The 27,177-nt window shown below is 41.8% G+C and overlaps 2 protein-coding genes across 2 annotated transcripts in view; one reads left to right on the top strand and one right to left on the bottom strand.

The window, feature by feature from the left end:
- Window positions 1-17,862, bottom strand: part of Mcm10 (minichromosome maintenance 10 homolog) — a 66,523-nt gene extending 48,661 nt beyond the window's left edge. Inside the window, exons 1-4 of the mRNA XM_070096972.1 lie at window positions 17,646-17,862; window positions 10,690-11,515; window positions 8,581-8,743; window positions 6,470-6,676 (exon numbers count right to left, since the gene is read on the bottom strand). Coding sequence (XP_069953073.1) covers window positions 6,470-6,676; window positions 8,581-8,743; window positions 10,690-11,515; window positions 17,646-17,664 — 1,215 coding nt within the window. The 5' untranslated portion in view covers window positions 17,665-17,862. The remainder of the gene's footprint in view (window positions 1-6,469; window positions 6,677-8,580; window positions 8,744-10,689; window positions 11,516-17,645) is intronic.
- Window positions 17,863-19,235: 1,373 nt separating this feature from the next.
- The window catches only part of LOC138854341 (syntaxin-10-like), a 29,961-nt gene continuing 22,019 nt past the window's right edge, over window positions 19,236-27,177 (top strand). The window contains exon 1 of the transcript XR_011393540.1: window positions 19,236-19,836. The gene's annotated coding sequence lies outside the window, so the exon portion shown is untranslated. The remainder of the gene's footprint in view (window positions 19,837-27,177) is intronic.

Raw genomic sequence — 27,177 nt, 5'->3', positions numbered from 1 at the left:
AACGTGGTTCCCACTGGATCGCTATAAATATTACCTACTCACCTCAATGAGTAGTCAGGTCCCAAATACCATTGTCTCAACTGCTCTGTATCACAACGCGGCTCACGCGCGCTTGCTGCCGATTGGCCCCTCGCCCACAAAACCTCCCCTTTACCCCTCCTCCCAGCAGCACCGAGGCGGCCCCTACCCACCAACCCTTCCCCTACAGGTTACTCGCTCTCATGTCATTTCTACTTTGATCCATTCTCTAAATGGCCAAACCCACCTCAACAACCCAGCCCAGCCACTCGGCCCATGCTGTGTCAACATGTTCCTCCAAATTTTTCTGCATAATATTTACCTGTTATATCGGATATCTCTGCCTCCCAGCACTCCTGCATGCCATTCAACCTTCACCCATATAAGGATGTTGGTACTGCTATCTTTTCACTTTGTTCCTTCTTTGCCTCCATAGATAGCGTTATTGTCTCCATACACCTCAACGCACCACTCCCACCTTTTTCCCTCATCAATTCTATTCGCCCTCATCTTCCCATCCATCCGTAACCGTGAAGCTCCCAAGTATCTAGAAAACATTCACTTCTTCCATACTCTCCTCCGGTGATGTCAATTTTTCTTTGTCGTCATTTTGATGCCTGTGTTGCCTGGAGGATTATTCCAGGGGATCAAACGCCCCGCCAGCCAGTCCGCAACCAAACCTCCCGATGGATCAAGGCCCACCAGTCAACTGGGCTGTTACTGCTGGCCTTTGCAGTCAGCGTCACTGAGCCCATGGCCCGTGCAGTCCGGCACTGACTTTGGGTGTCCTGTCAGTTTATACTGAAGGCAGCCAGGGGCTTATTGCTTAATTCCCTAATGTGATGGGAGGCTGTTGAACAGTTTGGGCCCAGACCACTTATAGTGTTTTCCTTAGTGTACCAATGAAGCCCCTACTGTGGGGCATTTTGCATCGCCTGCCCAGTCTTTTTACTTTACGTGGGAGTGATTTCTGTGTGCCAGATTTAGGACCATTCCTTCCAAGATTTTCCAAGTGTAGATTGATATATCTCCCTCCTCACGTTCAACGAGTAGTAGTTAAGGTGCTTCACAGAACTTATCGATGCAATGGATCACCTTCACTCTAGATCTAATTCTCTCTTTGAATGGAATGTTGTGTAGCGGTATTCCGACTAGAGAACAAGTGATTTGAAAGGATCATCATTTGCTTGGCATCTCTACGTTTAGAAAGTTCTCATTATCCATCCTATCATTTTTTCTTTGCGTGCGATCGCTTTCATTGTGATCCTTAGTGAATACTCATTATACAGTCCATACGACGTATTTTTCACGCTCTATTATATTGGTCGTGGTATACTCTGTTTAATTAACCTCTCATCTAGTTTTCCCACTTACTTGGGTGGTTAAATTGTACTCATTATTAGACATCTGTTTGTTTGCATTTTCACTCGGCTTTGACATCTTGGAGGTTGGCAACGTCCTCAGCAGATGACAGCCTCATGCAGATCCTAGTCTGTCCTTGAGAAGATTGATGCGGTCTTTGTGAAGTGTATCATGTATGTCAATGTGAGGATAAAGAGGAATAGGTGGAAATGATCTGGCGCCGGGGTGAGGCTCTTTACTATGCAGCCTCCGATTTCTTTCTGTTGACTACTACACTCTTTTATATTCGATTTGTTAAGGAAGTTGAAGATCCATCTCCACTTTACAGTTGTTCGCTATGCGTATTTTGCTGTTATATCATGAAAGTATCGCATTTATCAAATGCTTTGCACAATCTGTGCATCTTACATCTGCATTCGTTCTTAGTGCATCAAGGCCCAACCTCACCCAGTGCAGTAGTTGTAGAGAGCGAACCTTGCCCTGGGCCCATGTTGCCCTAGGATTGGCTGATTTTGGAGATCGGGTGGTTGCAATCATAAGCCTTAGCACTCTTTCAAAGATTTTATGATGTGGGACGTCAGAGCTATTGGTCTACTGGTTCACATTCAGTCTTTGCCACCTTTATGCGATCAGGGCTATATCAGGTGTTTGAAGTGTTGTGGAGATTTCACCATGTCTGACTCCTCCATATTTTCAAGGCATACGTTCTTGCAGTTCTTAATAGAAGCAGAGTTCGGGGTCTGGACGCAGAACGTTGCGTAGGCATGTGTTGTCAGTGGCTTTTTGAAATCCTATCGGAGTTAGGAAGTAATGTCAAGTCAACTTACATTTGCCGTTTTGAGCTCATTCATGAAGAAATCATTTGGGTCGTGATTCTCAGATGGTTTAGTAGTTCACTAAACACAGAAATTACGTGCAGTTCAATATTTCCTCATTTCCTTGACCTTCTTTCTATATAGAGTTACATTACTATCTGAGTAAGTTTGATCACTAGATGTAGTATTTGCCTTGTTTTAACATGAAAGAAATAACATAGATTTCTTTAATTTCACTAATAGCTTCGCTCCTGCACCTCTCCTGGTTCCTGCAAGTCATTTACTTAGTTAGTGATTTGCTTCCCTGGTCAAATCTTTGATATGAATGTTCTAGCACTCTGGGAGCTCAGTGACTCTTAGTAAATCTTGTACTATGGGGCGTCTTTCTCTCAGTTTACTCCTTATAACTAGTAACATTCTTTTAGAATATACCCCTAGGAGCAATAACTGGCTTGCCAGGAAGATTTGATCCTTTCAAGGCACTGGGTATGGATCCATGTCATTTAAGACATCATCCCCACCTTACTCTTTTCTATATTCACTTTGTGACTTTCTCTTCACCACACCCCAGGCTCATCCACTATTCTTACGAATTTTACTAAAGTCTCACTTGGGCACATTATCATCGCCAATAATGTCAATTCTGTTTGTGTTGATTCCCATGAACTCAAATTCCACATACAGCTTGCGCTTGCATTACTTCTTTTACAGCAATACCATAATATGTGCATTAACGGTCCAAGCATGATCTCGTTCACATGTGCTGAATTGCACACAAAAGAGTAGATCTATGTTTTACATATTTTTCAAACTATAACAAAAAATAGATCGGTTTTGCGTTTTCAGTGTAAAAAACAAAGAAGATCTATTTTTACATACTTTCAAATGTTGAAACGTATATCGTTGGACGTTTGGAGGTTAAATATTATAGTATTACACGACCTATCTAAGACCTCGCATTTATTTATTTATTTGTATAATGACTATTTATTTAGAATTTTAGCATACATGAAATTACAAAAAAATGGGTGAGCGTGCTGCAGAAGCCATACTTATATATAGCATTATGGGGCTGGCTTAAAATTAACTTAAGATTGCTAAGCAGCTAGTAGAAATCAGTGATAAGATGATATGTAAACAGATAACTATAAAAGCACAAATAGATATTACAAAAGACAGGTCCTTATGGTTGCATGCATTGCTGTTCATTCAGTGGATGAATGTATTAGTGTTGTGTTGCTGTAACAAAGTTGGGATTCGTTCAGTTTTCTTATTTATGCATTATAATTGTGAAGTAACATTTTGGATATACAATTATAAGGTTCCAGTTATTAGTATTTATTTGGTTTTGGTGGATAGTGTTTGAAGAGACAGTTATAAACAAATTGGTGTTTCTTTTATATTTTACGATGTGAATTTCAGTTTGAACCTTTTATATTGCATTGAGTTTTTGCATAGCGTAGGAATGGACACGAGGAACATCAAAAGAGTGATCTGTACTGCCTTGTGTTATAGTCATGTTCTGGCCAGGGGTTAGCGAGAATGTTTGAGGAGGTTAATATCAGAGTTGAGAGTATTTCTGTATATATGCATTTTTAATAATAAATGGATCTTTGTACTTAGTAGATGGTTAGGTCTTTGAATATTAGTGATGTAATGCCTGTGGTGGGAATTTGTTGCCTCATTCTTAAACACTGATAAATGAGTATTAGTCTGAGATAGTTCAATTTGTTGTTTGGGCCTACAAATTCCACCATTGAATAAGTATGGTGATAAGAAGGGCCAGAAGGCTGACTGTGGAACTATATTTGTATATCTTGATGTGTGCCTATGATCTTGAAATTTTCTTCAGAAATTTGTTATATATAGAAATTGAGTCTAATATCGGTGGATTCCTGAAATTTTCCTCTGTTAGCTTTGTGATGGTGATCCGTTTATACGTTTATGTTAAGAGAGTACATCTGTAGCTCTGATGCAAACTGAATGAAGTAAGTTTTGTCAATGTTTAGTGTAAGTTTGTTAGTCCTCATCCAGGTAGATATTTTCACCTTGGTCGGTGTTTACAGTATTGACCTTCGTGTGAGCTGGGCTCGGGTGAGAGAAAACATTATATAGTGTCATCTGCAAAAGTGTAGAGTTTGAGTAGTGCAGAAGCATTTGGTGAGTCATTTGTGTATGGGAGAAGAGAGAGAAGGAGGAATGAGACACTTCCCTGTGGGTTAACTATAATTAGTTGTCTGAAGAAACTTACCCATTGCATTCACATATTGACTACTGTTGCTGAGGAGTAAGACTTAAGTGAATTGGGAGTATGTCTATTGCAGTGTGACAATTTCGTGGAGGCAGTCATACAGTCCAACTGTATCCAGCTTTCGTAAATTAATAGAATCTAGTGGGACTTCTTTTTCTCTGTTGGGTATGTATTCTAGCATGTATAATAGCATCATTAGTATTTTTATTAGGCCTGAATCCAAACTGTGAGGTTGAGTATTTGGGAATGAGGTAGGAGTAGGTCGTTTATGAATTAATTTTTTGATTGTTTGAGAGAGGTGGGAGGTGGATGCTGGCTGGTTGTTCAGCTCTGTTTGGTCTCTCCTTTTATGGATCAGAACATTGCATATTTGAGGAACTGCAGAAGGTGGAAGGATTCAATGGATTTATTAAAGTATTTGCAATGATTGATGATAGTAAGCATGATCTTTTTGTATATAAAGGTAGTAAAGGTATTTAAATCTCCTGTCTTGTTTTCAGTCGTTGATAATAAAGGAGACTTGTATGGTTGTGGGCTAAAGGAACAGTGTTAGGTAGTTGCCAGTGAGTAGTCATTTGGTAGAATTATCTAGGCTTAGGATTTTATTATTAAGGTTTTGACCTATAGTGGAGAAAAGAAATGTTGAGTCTGTTTGCTGTTTCTGTTGGTGGAGTTGGGGTTCATCTTAGTTTTGTAATTTTATTTGGCTGTGTGGTGATGTCTTTTGTTCCAGAATTTGCACGGAGTAGTCTCTCCTTCTACACACCTAACACAGAGCCCTCCTATCCTCCTGCAAAAGACACTTTACAGCATTTAATAACACCTATATTCCATACTCTAGTGGATCTAGGCCCGGCGTTGGCGTCGTCTGGCGTTCGTCCGACTGGCGATGCATTGCGCAAAAATTTTGCGCGACTAGCACTAAAGCCCAGCTAAACGCTATTACGTTCCAGTTCGGCGTCAGCGGCCTGGTAGCCTCGCGTCCATGGGTGCCAGTGTTTGCAGGCCGGCCGGCCACGCAGTCCCACATCCAAACATACAATCCAGACATTTCGCATATTATCACAGCATTTGCAGTGGTGCAAAATAAGTCACCATAGGCCCCAAAGCTTCTAAGTACCCAACCCTATCAGATGGAGGCTCTGGATATGAAGAAAGAGATCATTGCACAAGTATGAAAGTGGAATACGTGTCTCATTTTAGTGGGTTGTACAAACCCCAACCCCACACCATCGCTACTATTATGCTGGGCAGCAGCAATCAAAGGAAGCTATTTCTTGCCAATTGTCACTCTGTTTCAAACAGATGGTGATGAGAGATGTTGAGGGCTATTATTGGTGTGATCAATGAAGAGCAGATGGCGGAGTGGCATTCGTGATCATATGTAAGAAGGCTGGAAGCTACGCAGTTTAATTAAAAAATGCAGCAACTAGTGGTGCAGTCGTTAGAGCCAGCAAGAGTTGGTTTGAGGAGATTTAAGAATCATGAAGTGGCATACATAGTGTGATAAGGCATGGTAGAGGCTGCCAGTTGGGACCGCGGCTGAAAAATATGTGCAGGAATTCAAGGAATAGACAGTGAAGGACTGGAAACCTGAACAAGTGTTTAGTGTGACATGGCTATTTAACTCTAGCTAAATTCTCATACTCAGGAGGAAAAGGCTGCTCCCAGGACACCAAGCTATGAGGCAGAGCATGTGATGATGTGTGCATGCTAGTAGTGATTACAGAAGTGAGCGCTATTTGGTGTATCACTCTGAAACTCCCAGGTGTTCAAGGAAAAACAATGCCTCAGGCTAATTTGTGTGTGCTGTAGAGTGTGTTGAGCATGCCAGGTGCACTAGGGACTTTTTCTATGACTGGTTTACACCATGCATTTTGCCCCACTGCGAAAAATTGCCTAATGGAGAGAGGGTGGACCCAGGTGCTCGCAGTGTTAGACAATGCTCTGGTCATCCTTCAGACTTAGTAGACGACTTTCTACGGACATAGGCTTCATTAAGGTGAAGTTTTTGCCTCCATACCTCCTCTCCTGCAGCTGGACCCAGCAGGTTATTGCAAACTTCAAGAAACTGTACACAAGGCCATGTTTTGAAAGGTGCTTTGTAGTGACCTCGAGCTGTGACTCTAAGAGTTTGATCAGCTGGCATCCTCAGTGTATGAACGTGGGTGGGCTGGGAGAAAGTGGCTGAGGACCTTAGACTCCTACTTAGAAAAAACTGGCCAGAATGCTGCCAAATAAAGGATTTTATGAAGGAGTTTGAGGCTAACCTGAGAATCCTGTATGATTGAGGAATCCATTGTGGCATTAGAAGTCCTTGAGGTTGGAGGTTAGTGGGGAGGATGTGGAAGAGCTGCTAGATCATCTTGAACAGCAGAGGCCACCTGGGGAAACTGCTTCAGGAGGATAGAGAAATTGAAGAAGTTACCTACTTAAAGACTAAGAAATGTATGCAAGCCGTGTTAGTAGCCTCATACCTGTTAATACTGAGACACTTTGGAAAGTCATAGAGGCAGGTACGAGACCTGTGGACGGATATGTTGTAGGCAGAAGTACGTGGCTCTCAGGCTGAGTCTCGTGGCATTAAAGAAGAAGGAAATATGGAAGGACTTTTCCTCAAGTCCCCTAATGGAAAGTTCCCTTCTAAACTGACTAAAAACCGACCTCTCCTCCTCCTCCATCAATGCAAAATCACTCCAGTTTTTGTATATCATGAATTATTCTTCTAATAATAGCGTCGGTCTCAGGTCACGGCTTTTGTGGCTGATTTTCATAGGACTGAAAAAGTGCCAGGTGGGCTGAACTGGAATGACCACAGCTAGGGTCAGGTAGGTGGTGATAGTTGCCCGATGATGCTTCAGGGCATAGTTCTGGCTACTCAGTCGATTATATTCCAAATAGGGAAATGGATCAGGCAAAATTGTCTAAATGGATGAACGTGGATTAAAATATCTGATTGGTCAAAAGAAGGGCGTATGTATGGGCAAATCAAAAGGGAGGGCAGTTGAGGAAATGGTATATTCCAGTTAAAGAGAGAAATAAAAGAAATTCAAACAAAAGATTATGAGTTAAAGTTGCAGAAGATAAAGACTAACCAAAAGGATTCTTTCAGGTATACAGAAGTAAGATCAGGGACAAGATAGGCCCACTCAAAGTTCCTCGGGTCAGCTCACTGACAGTGATAAGAAATGTGTAGAATTTTTAACACATACTTCCTCTCAGTTTTACACAGGAGGATGCATCTTCAGTAATGATAAATTATATAGAACAGGACGATAATAAACTGTACTATTAGGGTCTGCGTGACAGGTCATAGGCAAATAGATAAATTAAAACCCTAACAAATTACAGGCCTGATAGACTGCCTTAAAGGGTTTCTAAAGGAATGTAAAGAAGGAGCTTAGCACACCTTTGGCTAATCTTTTCAACATATCACTACAAACTGGCACGTTCCAGATAAATGGAAAATATGATGTGATACCTATTTTTCAAAACAGGTAATAGGTCCTTAGCTTGAACTAGACCAATGGCTAACCTCATAGTGGAAGATTTATGGAATCCAATAGTGCAGGGCAGTTACATGTACCTTCAGAAAACATAGGTGTCGAATCTCAGCATAGTTTTACAAGGGCGTTTCTGCCCTTCATTTGTATTAACACTACTAAGGTATTTGGAGAGTAGATCCTTAGTAATGAATATGATATTGTGGACTAGTAAGGCTTTGACAGGTTCCACATCAGGGACTATTAGGGAAAAGAAAGTCGCATGCAGATAGGAGGAGAAATTTTTTCTGGATGAGGCATGGTTGGAAATAGGCGGCAGGTTGTATAAATAGGAGAAATCAGAGTGGGAAGTGTATCACGGCCCGGTGTGCTACAGGGGTCAGTCAGGCCCCCTGCTGTCACAATCCCCTGCTTGACATAGATGAGGGCATAAGAGAACCATAAGCAGGGACAAAAGAGTTACCTGCTGTAATTCTATTGGGTAACACAATGTTTCCTTAAAGTAAAATACATGGTATACCAGTAGCAGGGACAGAAAGTCTGTGGCTTATCAGGGTAACCCTAGCCATGGGTGAGGAAGATTTAATATATTAGATAGTCACATGGTAATCTTAATGTGTAAATGTAATACCTTCTGTGATGTCCTCGGGTCACTCTTTGACACAACAACTCCAATGGTGACCCAGTCTCCCTCAATGTCTCCACCACGAAGGTGTAGACAAATAGTGGTCATGCGCACCATTTTTCGTCCTTCCATTCTCTCACGCATCATATCTCCTGACACTAAAGGATTACTGGAAAGGAAAATTACATGCTGATGAAAAGGCCCTACAAATCTGTGAACATACAGAAGCAGTATATCTATTTTTAATTGAACTGCAGTTAAAGATGCTGATTTAATGTTCTCAATAACACTATTGAAATCTTAACAATTACATGACTCACAAAATCGTAATGACACGATTGCAAACAAACCATACCAAGGGCGGGGATAGAACCCGCAATCAGTGAGTCTCAAAACTTTAGACCGTCGCCTTAGCCACTGGGCCAGCTAGCCACAATAAGATTCATCCAACTAGGTATATTTCTACACCATAGGAAGGTTAGCATAGGCACCACTGTGACCATGTTAGCTGGAGATTCATCTGTAAAAACTTGCATTTATCACATGTGTAGGTGTCACTATGCTAACCTTTGTTCTTGTGCTTTATAGTTATATAGTAGCAGCGCTGTAGCGCTTCTTTTTGATTATAATAATAATAATAATCATTGCTTAGTTAAAAGTTAATTTTAAGCCAGCCCGTAACCTAGTTAGATGAAATAAATAAATAAATAAATAAATAAATAAATCTTATTGAGGCTAGCTGGCCCAGTGGCTAACACGACGGTCTGGAGTTTTGAGACTCTCTGATCGCGGGTTCTATCCCTGCCCGTGGTATGGTTTGTTTAACAATTACATATTTCCATTTAAACTAATAAATATACAGGTATTTGAAAACACATCAAGTACTTTGTTTACTAACACTAGAAGAATACAAGATTAATAAAGTTTTTACTCCCTGTAGCTAAATATTAAAATTGCTAATATAGTAAAAATAATATCTATATTTTTTTGCTTTTAACTGTCCCATACATACAGTATCTCTTACATTTAAAGCAAGGATAAATAAGTCTGGAGAATGGCAAACATTGATGACAGACACCATCAATCTTAAGAGGCAAACTAAAGGGTAAGGAGTACACCTGGTCCCCATAGAAAAAAGCAGTTTCTGTCTTGTCTGTTCTCCAGGAGAGTCATGGCAAAATTCACAGTAGGCTTAACTAACTAAGATATTTAGCTTTAAGAGTGTATGTTAAGATAAGATTTGTTAGGATTTTTAACCCAGAGAGTTAGCCGTCCAGGATAACCCAAGAAAGCCAGTATGTCATCGAGGACTGTCTGCCTTATTTAGATTAAAGGTCCTTCCATCTTGTTCCCAAGGATGTGACCACACCAGTTGATTAACACCCAGGTACCTACTTGCTGATAGGTGAACAGGGACAGAAGGTGTAAGAAAACATGTCCAACATTTCTACCCGTGTTGGAGATCGAACCCCGGGCACTCAGTGTGTGAGCCAAGAGCGTTCCCAACCAAGCCATGGGACACATGTTGTCTCCATTACAGTGCAATCAAAGAGAAGAAAAAGAAATTGTACAGTTTGGCAACATGTGATAAAGAATCCATACAGGAAACCCTATTAACTTCTCTAATTTCTGTTACTATACCATACCTAGTTATACTAGGGTCCAATGGCCAATAAAGATTATTATTACTGTTTTGATAATAAATATATACCCTCTTCCTTATGCCCTTCAAGCAAAAATTTGTATTTTGTACCCACCCATCTTAATGTACAAAATGTGTAACTAAGGAGGATACTTACATAGCTAGACATTAAAACTCCCAAGATAACCATAACTATTTGATAGACTAATTTTGTCTGTTTTGTTACTTTATAGCAAAGCCTCAATAGAAGTTTGGAATAAATGAATGTAACAAGAGTAAAATGTTTAAAATATTCAATGATTTCCAAAGTAAAAGAAACAATTTATTATTTACATTTTCTGTTTGGTATTATAGTACGTATTTACTATATAAGTACATGTAATGGGCGATGAAATATGCTCCATTTAAAATTTTCATAATGCTTTTTCTACTTCTATACTCAGCCAAAGAAAAATACAATAAAAACTACTTACACAATTCTTATTCCTGAATACTGGTCAATGGTGCAATTTCTATCATTCTCTGGTGAAGAGATGCCTGCAGCCTTCAAAGATACCAAAGACCCATTGACCTGGTTCCAACCTTTATCTTGTGATTTTCCTTTAACTCTTGCTAATATTTCATCTTTATGATCATTACGAGTTTGACTAGGCTCGTGAGAAATACGCTTCTTAATTTCACGTCCACAACTATTGTAGCGTTGTTCAAAGGGGTTTCGATGGTCTTCTTCATCCTCAGAATCTGTGTCACCACTATGCAATTCACTCTTTCGTTTAAGCTTCTTGTGCAGCTGTGATTCTTCCTCGGCAGACAGCTCTCTTACAGTATGATTTGCTATATGGCTAACACTAGTCAATTTAGTAAATTTTTTACTTGAAGATTCCTCGTTTAAGTCAAATTTCTTTTTTTTTGTTAACTGTTCCCGAAGAAGCTTCATACGTTCTTCCATTTTCTGCAACTCTGCTTCTAATGGGTCAACATCATCTCCACTTTTGTTTGAAAGACCAGAGAAACCAGAAACAAATTTTGACTTAGAAGTGCCAGATGTTGTAGGAGATTCTTCATCATCTGACAACACAAGACCTAAATCAGCCATACTAGTAGTATTTGTAGCATTGGGCTCAAATTTATCAACATCCTCCTCAAATTCAGAATCAACATTCAACAAGGCAGCAAGGGCATTAAGATCTTCTGATTCAGTTACTGGCTCCTCTTCTCCTGTTACATCTTTTTCCTCTTCTTCTTCATCAAGTAAAGCAGTCAATGTCTCCAAGTCATATTCTGTGGTATAACAAAATACTGAATTATGTAAGACTTTCAGTTTATAGAAGCAAAGCTGCGTAATTTTTTTTAAAATCAGGACATGATAAAAAAGTTCAGTACAATATTGTCATTATTATATCCATGGGGAAGCAATGAACCTATAGGGGTTAAACAGTGTCTGTCAAGAGTGCAATATTTCAAGCTAGTTTGTTCTTTACTTTGATAATGCACAGAAGTATATATCGCACATATAAGTTGCCTCATTTATTCAAAACTAATGAAATACTGTACTGTTTACATGCATGTATGTGCAATTTTATGTTACAATAAAACCTCTCATTAATCGATTTTGGCAATTTCAAAAAAAGTCTGCTAACTCCAACATTTGTTCGGTATGGGCCAAAGCACCTACGTCAAGGATGTGACAGAATTTCAAGCAGCTGATGGTTGGCTTTGGCACTTCCATAATTGCCATGGCTTAAGTAATGTGAAGACTTATGACCAGGGTGGTAATGCTCCCATGGACAAAGTTGAGCCGTTGAGATTAATGCTAAATGATCTGACAGACACCAAAAAGTGCCTTCTGAGCCATCTACATTATTTTCACTAGTAAAGATTCACAGCTCCTCAGACAGAATAAAAGATATTCTGAGTCACCACTATCAATCACAACAGTTTGTACCTCATATCTCCACCATGAAAAGGCACTAAGAAAAATTACTATAAATTATGTAGAGCATGCACTACAAAATTACTAAACAGTACAATATTCTAATATAATAGGTTAAAGTACCAGTATTCTCAGTGTCTGCTTGTCTTTTGCATCAGCAGACCAAGTCCACTACTTCAGAAGACAATTGGAAAAGTTTAGGAAGACCTGAAATTATTCAAAATCTTTCATCTCATCCATTGTCAACCACAGAAACTGAAGCCCTCAGCTTAGGCCTCAAATTCGCAACAGGAGTTACGAAACCAAAACAAGACCTCAATTTCATTGCCAAAAACTACAGACACAATGACTCCGACTTCCAAAAAGGCTATCTTCAAGGCATCATCTCAGCAGCCATCTCAACACGCAGCTCCCCAGTCATACCTCGACGTTACATCAATGCACTCAAAGGTTTAGCAGAAGACACGACCATCAGGGTCACCACCGCTGATAAAGGAGGTGGTGTTGTTATCATGAACACTGACGATTACAGGAACAAAATGCTCAATCTACTTAATGACCCAGATACCTACAAACCTCTCACAACTAACCAAGTGGACAACCTTACTAAAACTTTTCTTCAAAGGACTCGCTGCATTCTGAGGGGCTCAGAACAAGGGAAGAAACTTCTGCACACCATCCTAAGCAACCCCAGACCTGCCAGAATGTACGGCCTGCCAAAAACTCACAAGCCTGGTATCCCACTGAGGCCCATATCCTCGGGAATAGGCAGTGCTCCCCACCAGCTCTCAGGAATTCTCGCAAAACACCTCTCTAAACTCTTGGGCACTATCAGTCCAGCACATCTCAAACACTCGGGTGATCTTCTCAATCGCATTCGCAACATCAACATCAGGAACAAGAAACTTTCCAGCCTTGACGTGACTTCCCTATTCACCAAAGTACCTACTACACAAGCCATCGATCTCTTGCGCAGGAAAATTGACGATTCACTTGATCTTCCCATTCCAGCCAGCGATTTCATCGACCTTGTTGAACTATGTGTTGGCTTTACGTGTTTCTCTTTCGAAAATCACCTCTTTCAGCAGACTTTTGGACTACCCATGGGTTCGCCACTCAGTGCGGTCTTGGCGAACCTATACATGGAACATCTAGAAGCCGAACGTTTCTCCACCATTATTCCTTCGTCTGTCACCTGGCTCCGTTATGTTGACGACATTCTCCTCATAACTCCTAAACGCTTCAACGTTCAAGCTCTCCAAGACAAGCTCAACCAGGTCGAGCCTTCAATCCAGTTCACACTTGAAGAAGAAGTCGACAACACTCTTCCTTTCCTTGATGTCCTGCTCTGCAAAGCTGACCACGAACTTCGTTTTAAAGTCTATCGAAAACCCACCAACCAAAACGATCTTCTCCACTTCTACTCTCACCACGACACCAAAACCAAACGTGGTGTAATTATAGGCTTCTTCCTGCGTGCACTCAGAATCTGCAGCAATGAGTTCCTTGAGGAAGAATGCACTATAATTGAACAAGTATTTTCTAAACTCCACTATCCTCGTCACTTCATCAGAGACTGCAGACGGCGGGCATTAAACATCTTCAACACACCCAGAGAAGACACTGCTGAGAAGAGATACATAGTCCTCCCCACCAACTCCATTGCCAAACATGTTTCCAACATCTTTTCCAATACATCATTCCAAGTATCTACCTCCACAACCACGACCATCAAGGACATCACCAGTAGTAGACAGGACAAGCCTCCATCCTCTGCAGGGGTATACATAATCCCTTGTAATAACTGCAACAAATTATATGTGGGCGAAACATCAAGAGACCTCCAAACACGTATTTCAGAACACCAATATGCAAGCAGGACTGACGATACAAGGAATGCCTGTGTACAACATCGCAATTCACACAACCATTTAATTAACTACAGAAACTCAAGACTTATCGCCACAGAAGGCAACACTCAATACCGAAGAATCCTGGAATCATCGCTTATCTCTATAACCAACAATTTCAACCAGAACAAAGGCTTCTATAACATAGCTGAACCACTCGCCAAGAAACTTCTTCATCGCTATCCCACATAAGAACATAGAACACTGCAGAAGGTCTACTCACAACTTGTCCAATACCCCCGCCAAGCTACCCAAGACTCTATAACTCCACCCGGTAGATCATCAGATGCAGCATTCTCCACCTGACCTCAACATTCTGAACATGACTATAAATACTCCCGTACCTTCCACCCCAGGTAGATCTGTGTGTGACTTGAAAAAGCCCACTGTGTGGGTGAAACGTTGTCAATAAAGGATCACATTATACTGCATATGTGTTTATATTTCCACTGTGTCGGTATTTGATACCATTTATTTCCATAGCTGAAATTATAAGAAGCCATCTCGATAAGCATAGCTTGATTAATGATACTCAGCATGGATTCACAAGAGGCCGGTCTTGTCTAACTAATTTATTAACTTTCTTCAGTAAAGCTTTTGAGGCTGTTGACCACGATAAAGAATTTGATATTATTTACTTAGATTTTAGTAAGGCTTTTGATAGAGTTCCGCACCATAGACTGTTAAAGAAAGTGGCAGCTCATGGCATTGGGGGAAAAGTGCTCTCGTGGATCGAGTCATGGCTCACTGACAGGAAGCAGAGAGTGTCCATAAATGGGGTTAAATCCGAGTGGGGATCTGTAACAAGTGGCGTTCCACAGGGATCAGTCTTGGGCCCGTTGTTGTTTATAATATATATCAATGATCTTGATGAGGGAATTACCAGTGATATGAGCAAATTCGCCGATGACACAAAGATAGGTAGGATAATTGATTCAAACGTAGATGTTATGGAACTTCAGGAGGATTTAAACAAACTCTATTCTTGGTCAGAAAAGTGGCAGATGCAGTTCAATGTAGATAAATGCAAGGTTCTGAAGCTTGCGAAAAGGACTTGGGGGTTATGGTGAGCAGCAACTTTAAACCAAGACAGCAATGCCTAAGCGTACGTAATAAGGCAAATAGATTACTGGGATTTATATCAAGAAGTGTAAGCAACAGAAGTCCAGAGGTCATACTGCAGATTTATACAACATTAGTAAGGCCTCACCTAGATTATGCAGCTCTGTTCTGGTCTCCATATTACAGAATGGACATAAATTCGTTAGAAAACATTCAGCGTAGGATGACTAAATTAATACATAGCATTAGAAATCTTCCTTATGAAGAAAGATTGAAGACTCTTAAGTTACATTCACTTGTTAGACGAAGAATGAGGGGAGACCTGATCGAAGTGTATAAGTGGAAGATAGGTATTAATAAAGGGGATATTAATAAGGTCTTGAGGATGTCTCTCCAAGAGAGAACCCGCAGTAATGGATTTAAATTAGATAAGTTTAGATTTAGAAAGGACATAGGAAAGTATTGGTTTGGAAATAGGGTAGTTGATGAGTGGAACAGTCTACCTAGTTGGGTTATTGAGGCTGGGACTTTGGGTAGTTTCAAATTTAGGTTGGATAAGTACATGAGTGGGAGGGGTTGGATTTGAGTGGGACTTTCACATCAGAGCTTATTTCTTGGGTGGCATTGAAAATTGGGTTGGGCAAATGTTTTGTTAGTGGGATGAATTGTAAAGGACCTGCCTAGTATGGGCCAACAGGCCTCCTGCAGTGTTCCTCCTTTCTTATGTTCTTATGTTCACCTTTTTTCCCTTCCCTTTCCCTCCTCACTTGTGGCAAGTACTTTACAAGGACCCCAATGGAAGTATGTCACTTTTGTGTAACTTTTAGGGTTATCCTAGGTAATTTACACATACATGTATGTAAATCTATGTATGTGTACGGGTACTTAAATAAACTTATTTATGCATTTCTATGGTTCACTGACATTATCCATCCATGACAGGATGGATAATGAGAACCTTCAAAACAAGGGATGCCAAGCCCATGATGACACTCTTCAGGTAGCTTGTTCTATCTAGGCTGGAATATTGCTGCACACTAACAGCACTTTTCAAGGCAGGTGAAATTGCTGATCTAGAAAATGTACAGAGAACCTTCACGGCACTCATAACTGTGATAAACCACCTTAATTACTGGGAACGCTTAAGTTCCTAAACCTGTACCCCCTAGAATGCAGGATAAGATAAGATTTCGTTTGAATTTTTAACCCCGGAGTGTAAGCTACCCAGGATAACCCAAGAAAGTCAGTGGGTCATCGAGGACTGTCTAACTTATTTCCATTGGGGTCCTCAATCTTGTCCCCCAGGATGCGACCCACACCAGTCGACTAACACCCCAGGTACCTATTTGCTGTTAGGTGAGCAGGACAACAGGTGTAAGGAAACGTGTCGGAATGTTTCCACCCGCTGGGAATCGAACCCAGGCCTTCCGTGTGAAGCAGGAGCTTTAGCCACCAGGCCACGGGGGAGAGATACATGATTATATACACCAGGAAAATCCTAGAGGTAATTAGTACCAAATTTGCACATGAAAATCACTCCCTATGAAAGCAATAGACTTGACAGACGGTGCAACATCCCTCCAATGAAAAGCAAGGGTGCCACTAGCACGATAAGAGATAACACAATAAATGTCAGGGGCCCAAGACTGTTCAACTGCTTCCCAACATACATCAGGGGGATTACCAATAGACCCCCAGCTGTCTTCAAGCAGGCACTGGACAGGCACCTAAAGTCAGTACCTGACCAGCCAGTCTGTGGTTTGTATGTTGGATTATGTGCGGTCAGCAGTAAAAGCCTGGTTGATCAAGCCCTGATCCACCACGATGCCTGGTCATAGACCGGGCCACAGGGGCGTTGACCCCCAGACCTCTCTCCAGGTATACTCCAGGTAGGCTGATCTGGTAACAAATCCACTCTCAAATATCTGAACACATTTATTTCCTCCAGGCTTCCTATTATTATTACAATCAAAACTAAGCACTAAACCCACAAAGGCCCATGCTTCCTAATGTTCACTTTTTTTATAGCCCCACCTACAAATATATTAGACAACAATGGTTACATCACACATCCCTAAGGCCTACTTTTATTCTCCTGTATGATTTCTGTCTACCAAGTAAGTATTTTTATTTAGGCACAGGTACACATAAGTACAATTATCATACAGTGTAAATTACCTAGGATAACCCAACATACTACAGTATTAGTATTATTATATTCATGGAGAAGAGATTATCATTATAATAATCGTAAGTAATGAGGAATATATATGGGTCACATAGTGCCTGGGAACAGGAAGTAATTAGGTTAGCTCCAAGGAAGGAAAGGTTAGCTAAAGTTCCTTGGATCAAGAGCCCTTCACCAATATCAAGAGGTTCTCTCTGAAGGGTTTAAATCAATGGTATGTTCCCTTGCCTAGTATGTAATTTAAAATTACACCTAAATATATTTAGTAACAATAAGTAGAAATTGATAAACTTGGATACAATGTTACCCAGAATACATTTATACAGTGACTATTACCTGGTTCACAGTCTGCCATAGCTACTTCAGCAGTGCTCCTAATGTGTGGTCAGCAGTGCTCCTGATGTGTGGTCAGCAGTGCTCCTGATGTGTGGTCAGCAGAGCTCCTGATGTGTGGTCAGCAGAGCTCCTGATGTGTGGTCAGCAGTGCTCCTGATGTGTGGTCAACAGAGTTCCTGATGTGTGGTCAGCAGTGCTCCTGATGTGTGGTCAGCAGTGCTCCTGATGTGTGGTCAGCAGTGCTCCTGATGTGTGGTCAGCAGAGCTCCTGATGTGTGGTCAGCAGAGCTCCTGATGTGTGGTCAGCAGAGCTCCTGATGTGTGGTCAGCAGTGCTCCTGATGTGTGGTCAGCAGAGCTCCTGATGTGTGGTCAGCAGTGCTCCTGATGTGTGGTCAGCAGTGCTCCTGATGTGTGGTCAACAGAGTTCCTGATGTGTGGTCAGCAGAGCTCCTGATGTGGTCAGCAGTGCTCCTGATGTGTGGTCAGCAGAGCTCCTGATGTGTGGTCAGCAGTGCTCCTGATGTGTGGTCAGCAGAGCTCCTGATGTGTGGTCAGCAGAGCTCCTGATGTGTGGTCAGCAGAGCTCCTGATGTGTGGTCAGCAGTGCTCCTGATGTGTGGTCAGCAGAGCTCCTGATGTGTGGTCAGCAGAGCTCCTGATGTGTGGTCAGCAGAGCTCCTGATGTGTGGTCAGCAGAGCTCCTGATGTGTGGTCAGCAGTGCTCCTGATGTTTGGTCAGCAGAGCTCCTGATGTGTGGTCAGCAGAGCTCCTGATGTGTGGTCAGGAGTGCTCCTGATGTGTGGTCAGCAGAGCTCCTGATGTGTGGTCAGCAGTGCTCCTGATGTGTGGTCAGCAGTGCTCCTGATGTGTGGTCAGCAGAGCTCCTGACGTGTGGTCAGCAGAGCTCCTGATGTGTGGTCAGCAGTGCTCCTGATGTGTGGTCAGCAGTGCTCCTGATGTGTGGTCAGCAGAGCTCCTGATGTGTGGTCAGCAGAGCTCCTGTGTGGTCAGCAGAGCTCCTGATGTGTGGTCAGCAGTGCTCCTGATGTGTGGTCAGCAGTGCTCCTGATGTGTGGTCAGCAGAGCTCCTGATGTGTGGTCAGCAGAGCTCCTGATGTGTGGTCAACAGAGCTCCTGATGTGTGGTCAGCAGAGCTCCTGATGTGTGGTCAGCAGTGCTCCTGATGTGTGGTCAGCAGAGCTCCTGATGTGTGGTCAGCAGAGCTCCTGATGTGTGGTCAGCAGTGCTCCTGATGTGTGGTCAGCAGTGCTCCTGATGTGGTCAGCAGAGCTCCTGATGTGTGGTCAGCAGAGCTCCTGATGTGTGGTCAACAGAGCTCCTGATGTGTGGTCAGCAGTGCTCCTGATGTGTGGTCAGCAGAGCTCCTGATGTGTGGTCAGCAGAGCTCCTGATGTGTGGTCAGCAGTGCTCCTGATGTGTGGTCAGCAGAGCTCCTGATGTGTGGTCAGCAGAGCTCCTGATGTGTGGTCAGCAGTGCTCCTGATGTGTGGTCAGCAGAGCTCCTGATGTGTGGTCAGCAGAGCTCCTGATGTGTGGTCAGCAGTGCTCCTGATGTGTGGTCAGCAGAGCTCCTGATGTGTGGTCAGCAGTGTCCCTGACGTAGTCAGCAATAACCTAACGTATTACCAGCAATCAGCACTATCCAGCAGTGATCCTGACATATGATCAACAGCACTTCCCACGTATGCTCAGTGATACCCCTGATCAGTGATCAGCAGTAGTCAGCAGTTATCAGCAGTGCATCACACCCTCACTGGCTTCACTGTTTACATTTAACGCGGGAAACTTCCTGTCTTCTCATCATTACGTATTTAAAAAAAAACGGGAAAACTTTCTCGAGATCAAACTCTGTGAAAAACATCCTATAAATCTCCTCTAGATCATTTTTCTGAACCAATATCGCATTTTATTCCCATTACCACGCCTTGCAAATACGAAGGCATTATTTTAAAAGGAGAAAATCTTTTCCTGAGAGTAATTTTGACTTTTTTTTTCCAGATAAAAGGTATATTACTGGAACTTAGCATGTTTACATTTTGTCACTCAAAGGACATTTATCAGGAGGTTCAATTTCAGTGTCGTATGTGATATCGGTGGGACATTATCAAGCTCTTTATTATCTGTATGAGGACATGACGTTGGAGGATCCATTTTTTGTGGTCAAAGAGTAAGTGAAAGTCAAAAAATATTTTTGTTGCGTAGATGCCCAGGACACGTAGATTCCTTAGACTTACGTTAAGTAGGTAAGTAAGTAGGTAGGTAAATAAGTAAGTAGGTGAGTAAATAAGTAAGTAGGTAAGTAAGTTTATTTAGGTACAGGTACGGATAAGTACAGTTATCATACATAGTGTAAATTACTTACGATAACCTAAAAATGTCAAAGTGATTTATTTTCATTAGGGTCCTTGTTTTATCTTATTGCATTCCTATTGTCATATACGATAAGATAATTTTATTTCCCAGTTATATACATTACAACATTACAATAGCAGGCTATCAGTAAATGGTTAATCTTACAGGAAGTGCATAATTATGCATTGCTTTTCGGGCAGTGTAAAGCAGGACTGATGATGTACAAAATATGTAAGACATTATGTATATAATTACATCATGTAAAACAAATTTTACAGAAATATTGAGCATTTGATAAAGATTTTAAATTCATATTTACTGCTAAATTGTAAGAGTTTTCAAAAGAATTTAAAAGCAAATTATGATAGTAGTTCAAGAATGTAGGAACTGCAGTAGGCCTATTGGCCCATGTTAGGCAGGTCTAAATCACACCCACCTGTATACCCGTCCACCTTATATTTAAAGCTACTCGTCTCACTGAGTGTTGTCCATGGTTCGATCCCCAGCATGGTGGCATGTTTCCTTACACCTACTGTTCCTGTTCACCTAGTGTACCTTGGTGTTAGTGGACTAATGTGGTTCACACCCTGGGGGACAAGATTAAAGAAGCCCAGGGGAAATAAGACTGATAGTCCTGAATGACGCATTGTCTTTCTTGGGTTATGCTGGGTGGCTAATCCTCCGGGTTAAAAATCCAAACAAATCTTATCTTATCTCGCCTCACTGACTCTACCTGGGTGTTTGTTCCACTTGTCTGCAACACTTTTGAAAAGCCATTAATTCCCTAATTCTTTCTAATTCTAAATTTGTCCAACTTGACTCCATTGCTGTGAATCCTGTTTTGGTTAGATACTTTCAGTATATAATTTATATCCCAGTTATGTATATTTCTGTTTTCCATTTGTACACTTAAATCATATTCTCCTCAATTCTATCTCTTTCCACAGAGTACAAATTCAGTACCTTCACTCTATCTTTGTAGGAAAAGTTTCTGATGCATGGGATCAACTTGGTCATCTTTCTCTGTACATGCTGTAAGACCCCTGCAGGTTTAGCTCTTAGTTTTATAATAATAATAATAATTTCTCTGTATATTTTCCTGTGCATTTATGTCCATTCTTTAATACAGAGACAAGACTTGAGCAGCATAATGTAAATCAGGCCATATCAAAGATATATAAGGTTGATATATAACCTTAGGACAAATATTACTATTTATACTTCTCGGTATGAAGTCAAGAATCCTATTAACTTTATTGCAGATGCTTATGCACTATTGTCTTGGCTTTAAATTTCTGCTACCCAGAACTTTTAATTTTTTTTTTCATAGCTATTCAGTTTGTTTAAGATCTGCATTATTTAGTTTGTATACCATAGTTATTTTATTTTCTTAAAATTAGAACCTTATGCTTGTCTGCATTGAACTGCATCTGCCATTTCTCTGACCTCAGCATCCACTTTATCTTAGCCTTCTCCTTCAGCTTACATCTGAAGAACCTTTGATCCTAGCACAAGTGGAAACTTTGGGCATGTTCCCATACACCTGTTTCTACTGTCCACCTAGCAGTAAATAGGTACCTGGGTGTTAAATGACTGTTTTTGGCATGGTGTTCAGAAATTTATTTTATTTATATTTAATGTTGGATAATGTACTTCTATGTTATTGAAATAATTATTTATACTATATACATATTTTATTACATAATATGGTACAGAAGATTTAAGAGTTACATTGTTGATATAAAGGTGGCATATAAGGTACATGTTGTTACATGTGTATCACCGATTATAAGGCGAAAATCTCATCCAGCTCCTCAGAGCTGGGGCGTGTGCCCAAAATACAGCAGGCATTACCCCTTTGAACAGCCGCACTGAGCCGCTGGAACAGAAAACTAGCTGCCCTGGGATCCCTAGTTACCCTGATGAGTCTTTTTCCCAGCTCCTTAAGGAATTTAGATGCACTCTTTCCCCATGAGCCAAGGGTCTCTGAGCCTATGGGAACAAACATATAATGATGGGCAAGTTCTTCATATTTTCTAGACTTTTGGGACTCCCTGAAGCTGGCAGCTGCCCCTCCTTCCTCCCTGGTGTATTGGAGATAGGTATCAGCCAAGGTAGATGCACATGTATAGTCCCACACCACCTGCTTCCCATCTGTCCAGGCTTGAAGGGTGATACCATCTGGACGCTTCTGGCTGCCATCAGATCTGCATAGTTGGGGTGGCTCCCTTACTGCTGGGCATCCAGCTGTTGTGAGGCTCCTCTTGATAATGTTATTAACCTCCTCATGTCTTGCAATCTTCCCCTCGGATTTATGGCACACAAGACCATGTTACCCGAATCTGTCTGCTGCTTCGCTGCCACAAATACACCTGCGTTCGACGAGAATAGGGGCGGCAAGTCGAAGGGCAACACCGATGCGGATGGTCTGTGGGTCGAGGCATGTGCCAAGGCTGGAGTTGGGAACAGCCAACAGAAAGTCCCCAGCATGAGGGGCTCTCACTGCCAGGAGGCGGGCTCTATCCTTCCCAGACACACTCTGAAGCATTGAGGCTATATTTTCCACTATTGGACCATCTCAGTGCAATTGTTTGTAGTTGTTGGGGGGAGCAGGTCTGGTTTCAGAGCCCGTTAGATTATCCCAGATCATTGCTCCATCAATGAATTTTTGGTCCTGGACTCCAATCTTGTCCCTAAGATGTTCAGGGAGAATCGCTGCTACAAGCTCTCTGGATGCAGTACACGAGGACAGAAAAGCAGGTAACGCAATCTGTGACGACTTGCGGACACCAATGCCTCCTAGTCTGACTGGAAGTGTAGCTTGGTTCCACTGCCCGTCTTCTAGAGTAAGGTTAAGTACTTTCGTAAAAATCTACCTTAGAATACTGTCATTCGTGCAGTATAGGGTTATCATATGAAGGTGCACATCTTAGGAAATATGTCAACCTGGGCAGACTCAAGCACTTTGTGACAAGGTACAAGGCATCGTGGGTGTCCAGATTGCCTATTCCTTGATCCATTCTCCTTAACACTTCCAATTTCTTCCTGAGAATTGTGTCAATGGCATTGCTTCCCAGAGGTATATATGTATTCTCCATTTTATTACTTGAAATAAATTCTTGCTCATTCTCCATCTGCTTAAATATACCTTAAGTAAGTGTTTATTTAGGCCTCATATGTGCATTTAAATTTTACAATGGTTTTATATACAATAGTAAATACAGTATGCTTAATTTAACTTAGGATAATCGTACAGAGATTCCGAAATTATACAGGGAATTAACCATCATTTCTGTAATTTGGCTACTGGAATTAGGCTGCATATTCTAAATTTGAGTCATACTAATGATAGACACACTCTGGAAGTTTCCATATCCCATTTTGGTTATCAGGAAGAATCCAAAAGTTTTAATTTAATTTTTTTTCTTTATTGTATTTAAATTTTTGCCATAGCTATTTATAGCTATTCAAAGTCCCACCATTTGTCTCCATTGATAGGAGTGAATGGAGACAAATGGTTTTTAATACTTGACGTGCTGTTGGAGTGTGAGCAAAGTAACATTTATGAAGGGGTTCAGGGAAACCGGCAGGCCGGACTTGAGTCCTGGAGATGGGAAGTACAGTGCCTGCACTCTGAAGGAGGGGTGTTAATGTTGCAGTTTAAAAACTGTAGTGTAAAGCACCCTTCTGGCAAGACAGTGATGGAGTGAATGATGGTGAAAGTTTTTCTTTTTCGGGCCACCCTGCCTTGGTGGGAATCGGCCAGTGTGATAATAAAAAAAATAATCAAAGTCCCACAGGAGCTTGTGGGCATTGCTGTACTGATTCTTCTTGACATAAAGCTAAGTAGTCTTGCATAAGAATAAAGGAGGACTGCAGTAGGTTTGATGACACGTGCCACTTTCTTCTCTTCTCTCTTCTTCTCTCTCTCTCTCTTCTCTCTCTTCTTCTCTCTCTCTTCTCTCTCTCTTCTTCTCTCCCTCTTCTTCTCTCTCTCTTCTTTTTTTTTTTTTTTTTACACAGGGTTTGACAGGTTAAGGATCCCTAGCTTCATTGACAGCTATTTACAGGTTAAGGATTCCTAACTTTATTGGCAAGCTAAGAGCTGTTACCTACATCAGCTCATTTGAAAGCATTTTTATTGTTATGAGACATACAAGTAGGAAACAGGATGAAGTTGGAGCCATCTGTGGGCCAGCATTTTAATTTGATCAACTGACTTTATCTCGTTGACATCATTATGCTGTACGAATGTGTTCCATACTCGAGTCATCCTGGGTATGTATGATCTCAGATGGAGTGATGTTCTGGAGAAGGGTACAGCCAGAGTGAAGTTGCTGCTTTCTGCCAGTCTTGTGGCATAAAAGCTTGTTTCACGCTGTCCTCGAAGTGGATCCAAGTGTGGTATTTTGACAATATTGGCCTTGTACATAACAGTAAGGCCACCCACATCCCTCCTATGTTGAAGGCTCTGCTGAAATGACAGATCTATCCAGGATGGGTCCAGGCGAGAGATGAGACGTCTTGCTCTGTTCTCTACTCTGTCAAGCAGTCGCAGATGAGAGGGGGGGCAGGCAAACCAAGAAAGTGGAGCATACTCAAGGTGCGAGCGTACTTGTGCATCGTACAGGATCTTGCAACCCCTACTGTCAAGCAGATGGGAGATACGGCGAAGTGCTGTAAGCTTCCTGGCTGCCTTTTTTGCAAGATTTACAACATGGTTCTTCATGGTTAGTTTGGAGTCAAATTTCACCCCAAGGATATCAACTTCTTCTCCAGGTGCCAACATCCTCCCATTCATCCTTACTACTGCACCAACATTACCATCATGGTGCCTAGAGACGATCATCATTTGCGTTTTCTCAGGTGCAAATGTTACTTGCCATCTATTTCCCCAAGCTGATATAGCTCTCAGCTGGTGATTGATGTAGCTTAGAGCAGCTGGCATTTCTTCTCTTGGATAAGTGAATGTCAGTGTACAGTCGTCTGCATATGCATGTGATTCTGGGATGAGATGAAGAAGGTCGTTGAAGTAGACATTCCATAACAATGGACCCAGCACGCTTCCTTGTGGAACACTTGCCCCAATAGGATGTCTTGCTGATTCCGTTCCATTGAGAACTACACTTAGAGATCTACCATGAAGGTAATCACTGAGGAGACATAGCGTAGAGCCTGCAATTCCCAGTGCTTGAAGTTTTGCTAAGAGGCCCTGGTGCCACACCCGGTCGAAAGCACCAGCAATGTCCAGTGCTACCACACAGCTGACTTTGGATTCATCCAGTGACTGGTGCCACTTAGTGGAGAGGTTTAACAACAGATCAGCAGCAGAGTAACCTTTCCTGAAGCCGTATTGACGATCACAAAGTAGTGAGTGGTAGTCAAAAAACTCTGTCATTTGTCTTGAGATTATTGTCTCAAGGATCTTACCAGTGATTGACAGGAGTGACACTGGTCTGTAGTTGCTGATTTCTGCTCTGCTCTTCTTTTTGTGAACAGGGACTACATTTGCCTCTTTCCATAGAGAGGGCCATTTACACTGTACTAGGGAGTGCTGAAAGATGCGAGTTAGAGGTGCTGCTAGCTGGTCTGCACATCTTCTCAACAATCTTGGGCTCAACTTGTCTGGGCCCACAGCCTTTTCTTGGTCAAGCGATTTAAGTAGGAAATGCACCTCCTCCTGCCTTATTGTCACCACTGACAGTTTTGACACAGTTCTTGCAGCTAGCCAAGGAGGGTCCCTTGCTGGATCAGGAACTTGCATTTTGGTAGCAAAGTGTTCAGCAAAGAGGTCTGCCTTCTCTTGACTACTAGTAGAGGTTGTCCCATCCTGTCGATTTAGAGGTGGAATAAGTTCATCAGGCAGATAACCTTGTCTGTCCTTGACCAGGGACCACCAGGTTTTGGAGCCTACCCTACCTGATGCTAACTTTCTTTTAGTGTCCACCTCCCATTTAGCAATGGCCCACTTTTGAACATCACCCATATGCCTACAGGCTTGCATGTGCAAGTTCCTGTTATAGGTTCTTCTCTCTCTCTTCTTCTCTCTCTCTCTCTCTTCTTCTTCTCTCTCTTCTTCTTCTCTTCTTCTTCTCTCTCTTCTTCTTCTCTCTCTTCTTCTTCTTCTCTCTCTTCTTCTTCTCTCTCTTCTTCTTCTCTCTCTTCTTCTTTTCTTCTTCTTCTCTCTTCTTCTTCTCTTCTTCTTCTCTCTCTCTTCTTTCTTCTCTCTTCTTCCTTCCTCTTCTTCTTCTTCTCTCCCTTCTCTTCTCTCTCCTTCTCTCTCTCTTCTTCTCTCTCTCTTCTTCTTCTCTCTTCTTCTTCTTCTCTCTTCTTCTTCTCTCTTCTCTCTCTCTTCTTCTCTCTCTTCTTTTTCTCTTCTTCTCTCTCTTCTTTTTCTCTCTCTCTCTCTCTCTCTCTCTCTCTCTCTCTCTCTCTCTCTCTCTCTCTCTCTCTCTCTCTCTGTCTCTGTCTGTCTGTCTGTCTGTCTGTCTGTCTCTCTCTCTCTCTCTCTCTCTCTGCCTCATGAGCTTTATCATACCTTGTCTTAAAACTATGTATGGTTCCTGCCTCCACTACATCACTTGCCAGACTATTCCACTTCCTGACAGGAAATAATTCCTAACATCCCTTTGACTCATGTGAGTCTTCAACCTCCAGTTGTAATCCCTTGTGTCTGTGTCCCCTCTCTGGAACATGTTGTCTCTGTCCACCTTATCTATTCCTCACAGTATTTTGTATGTTGTTATCATGTCTCCCCTAACCCTCCTGTCCTCCAGTGTCGTCAGGCCGATGTCCCTTAGCATTCCTTCGTAGGACATTCCCCTGAGCTCCGGAACTAGCCTTGTTGCAAACCTTTGCACTTTCTCTAATTTCTTGATGTGCTTGACCAGGTGTGGGTTCCAAACTGGTGCTGCATACTCCAGTGTGGGCCTGACGTACACAGGCCCACACTGGACAGGGTTTGACAAGGTTAAAGGATCCCTAGCTTTATTGGCAAGCTATTTACAGGTTAAGGATTCCTAACTTTATTGGCAAGCTAAGAGCTGTTACCTACATCAGCTCATTTGAAAGCATTTTTATTGTTATGAGACATACAAGTAGGAAACAGGATGAAGTTGGAGCCATCTGTGGGCCAGCATTTTCATTTGATCAACTG

Source organism: Cherax quadricarinatus, chromosome 55 (assembly GCF_038502225.1).
Source record: "Cherax quadricarinatus isolate ZL_2023a chromosome 55, ASM3850222v1, whole genome shotgun sequence".
In the NCBI taxonomy this organism is placed as follows: domain Eukaryota; kingdom Metazoa; phylum Arthropoda; class Malacostraca; order Decapoda; family Parastacidae; genus Cherax; species Cherax quadricarinatus.
Note: the sequence above shows the minus strand (reverse complement) of the source record. Positions and strands in the feature narration are given on the sequence as shown.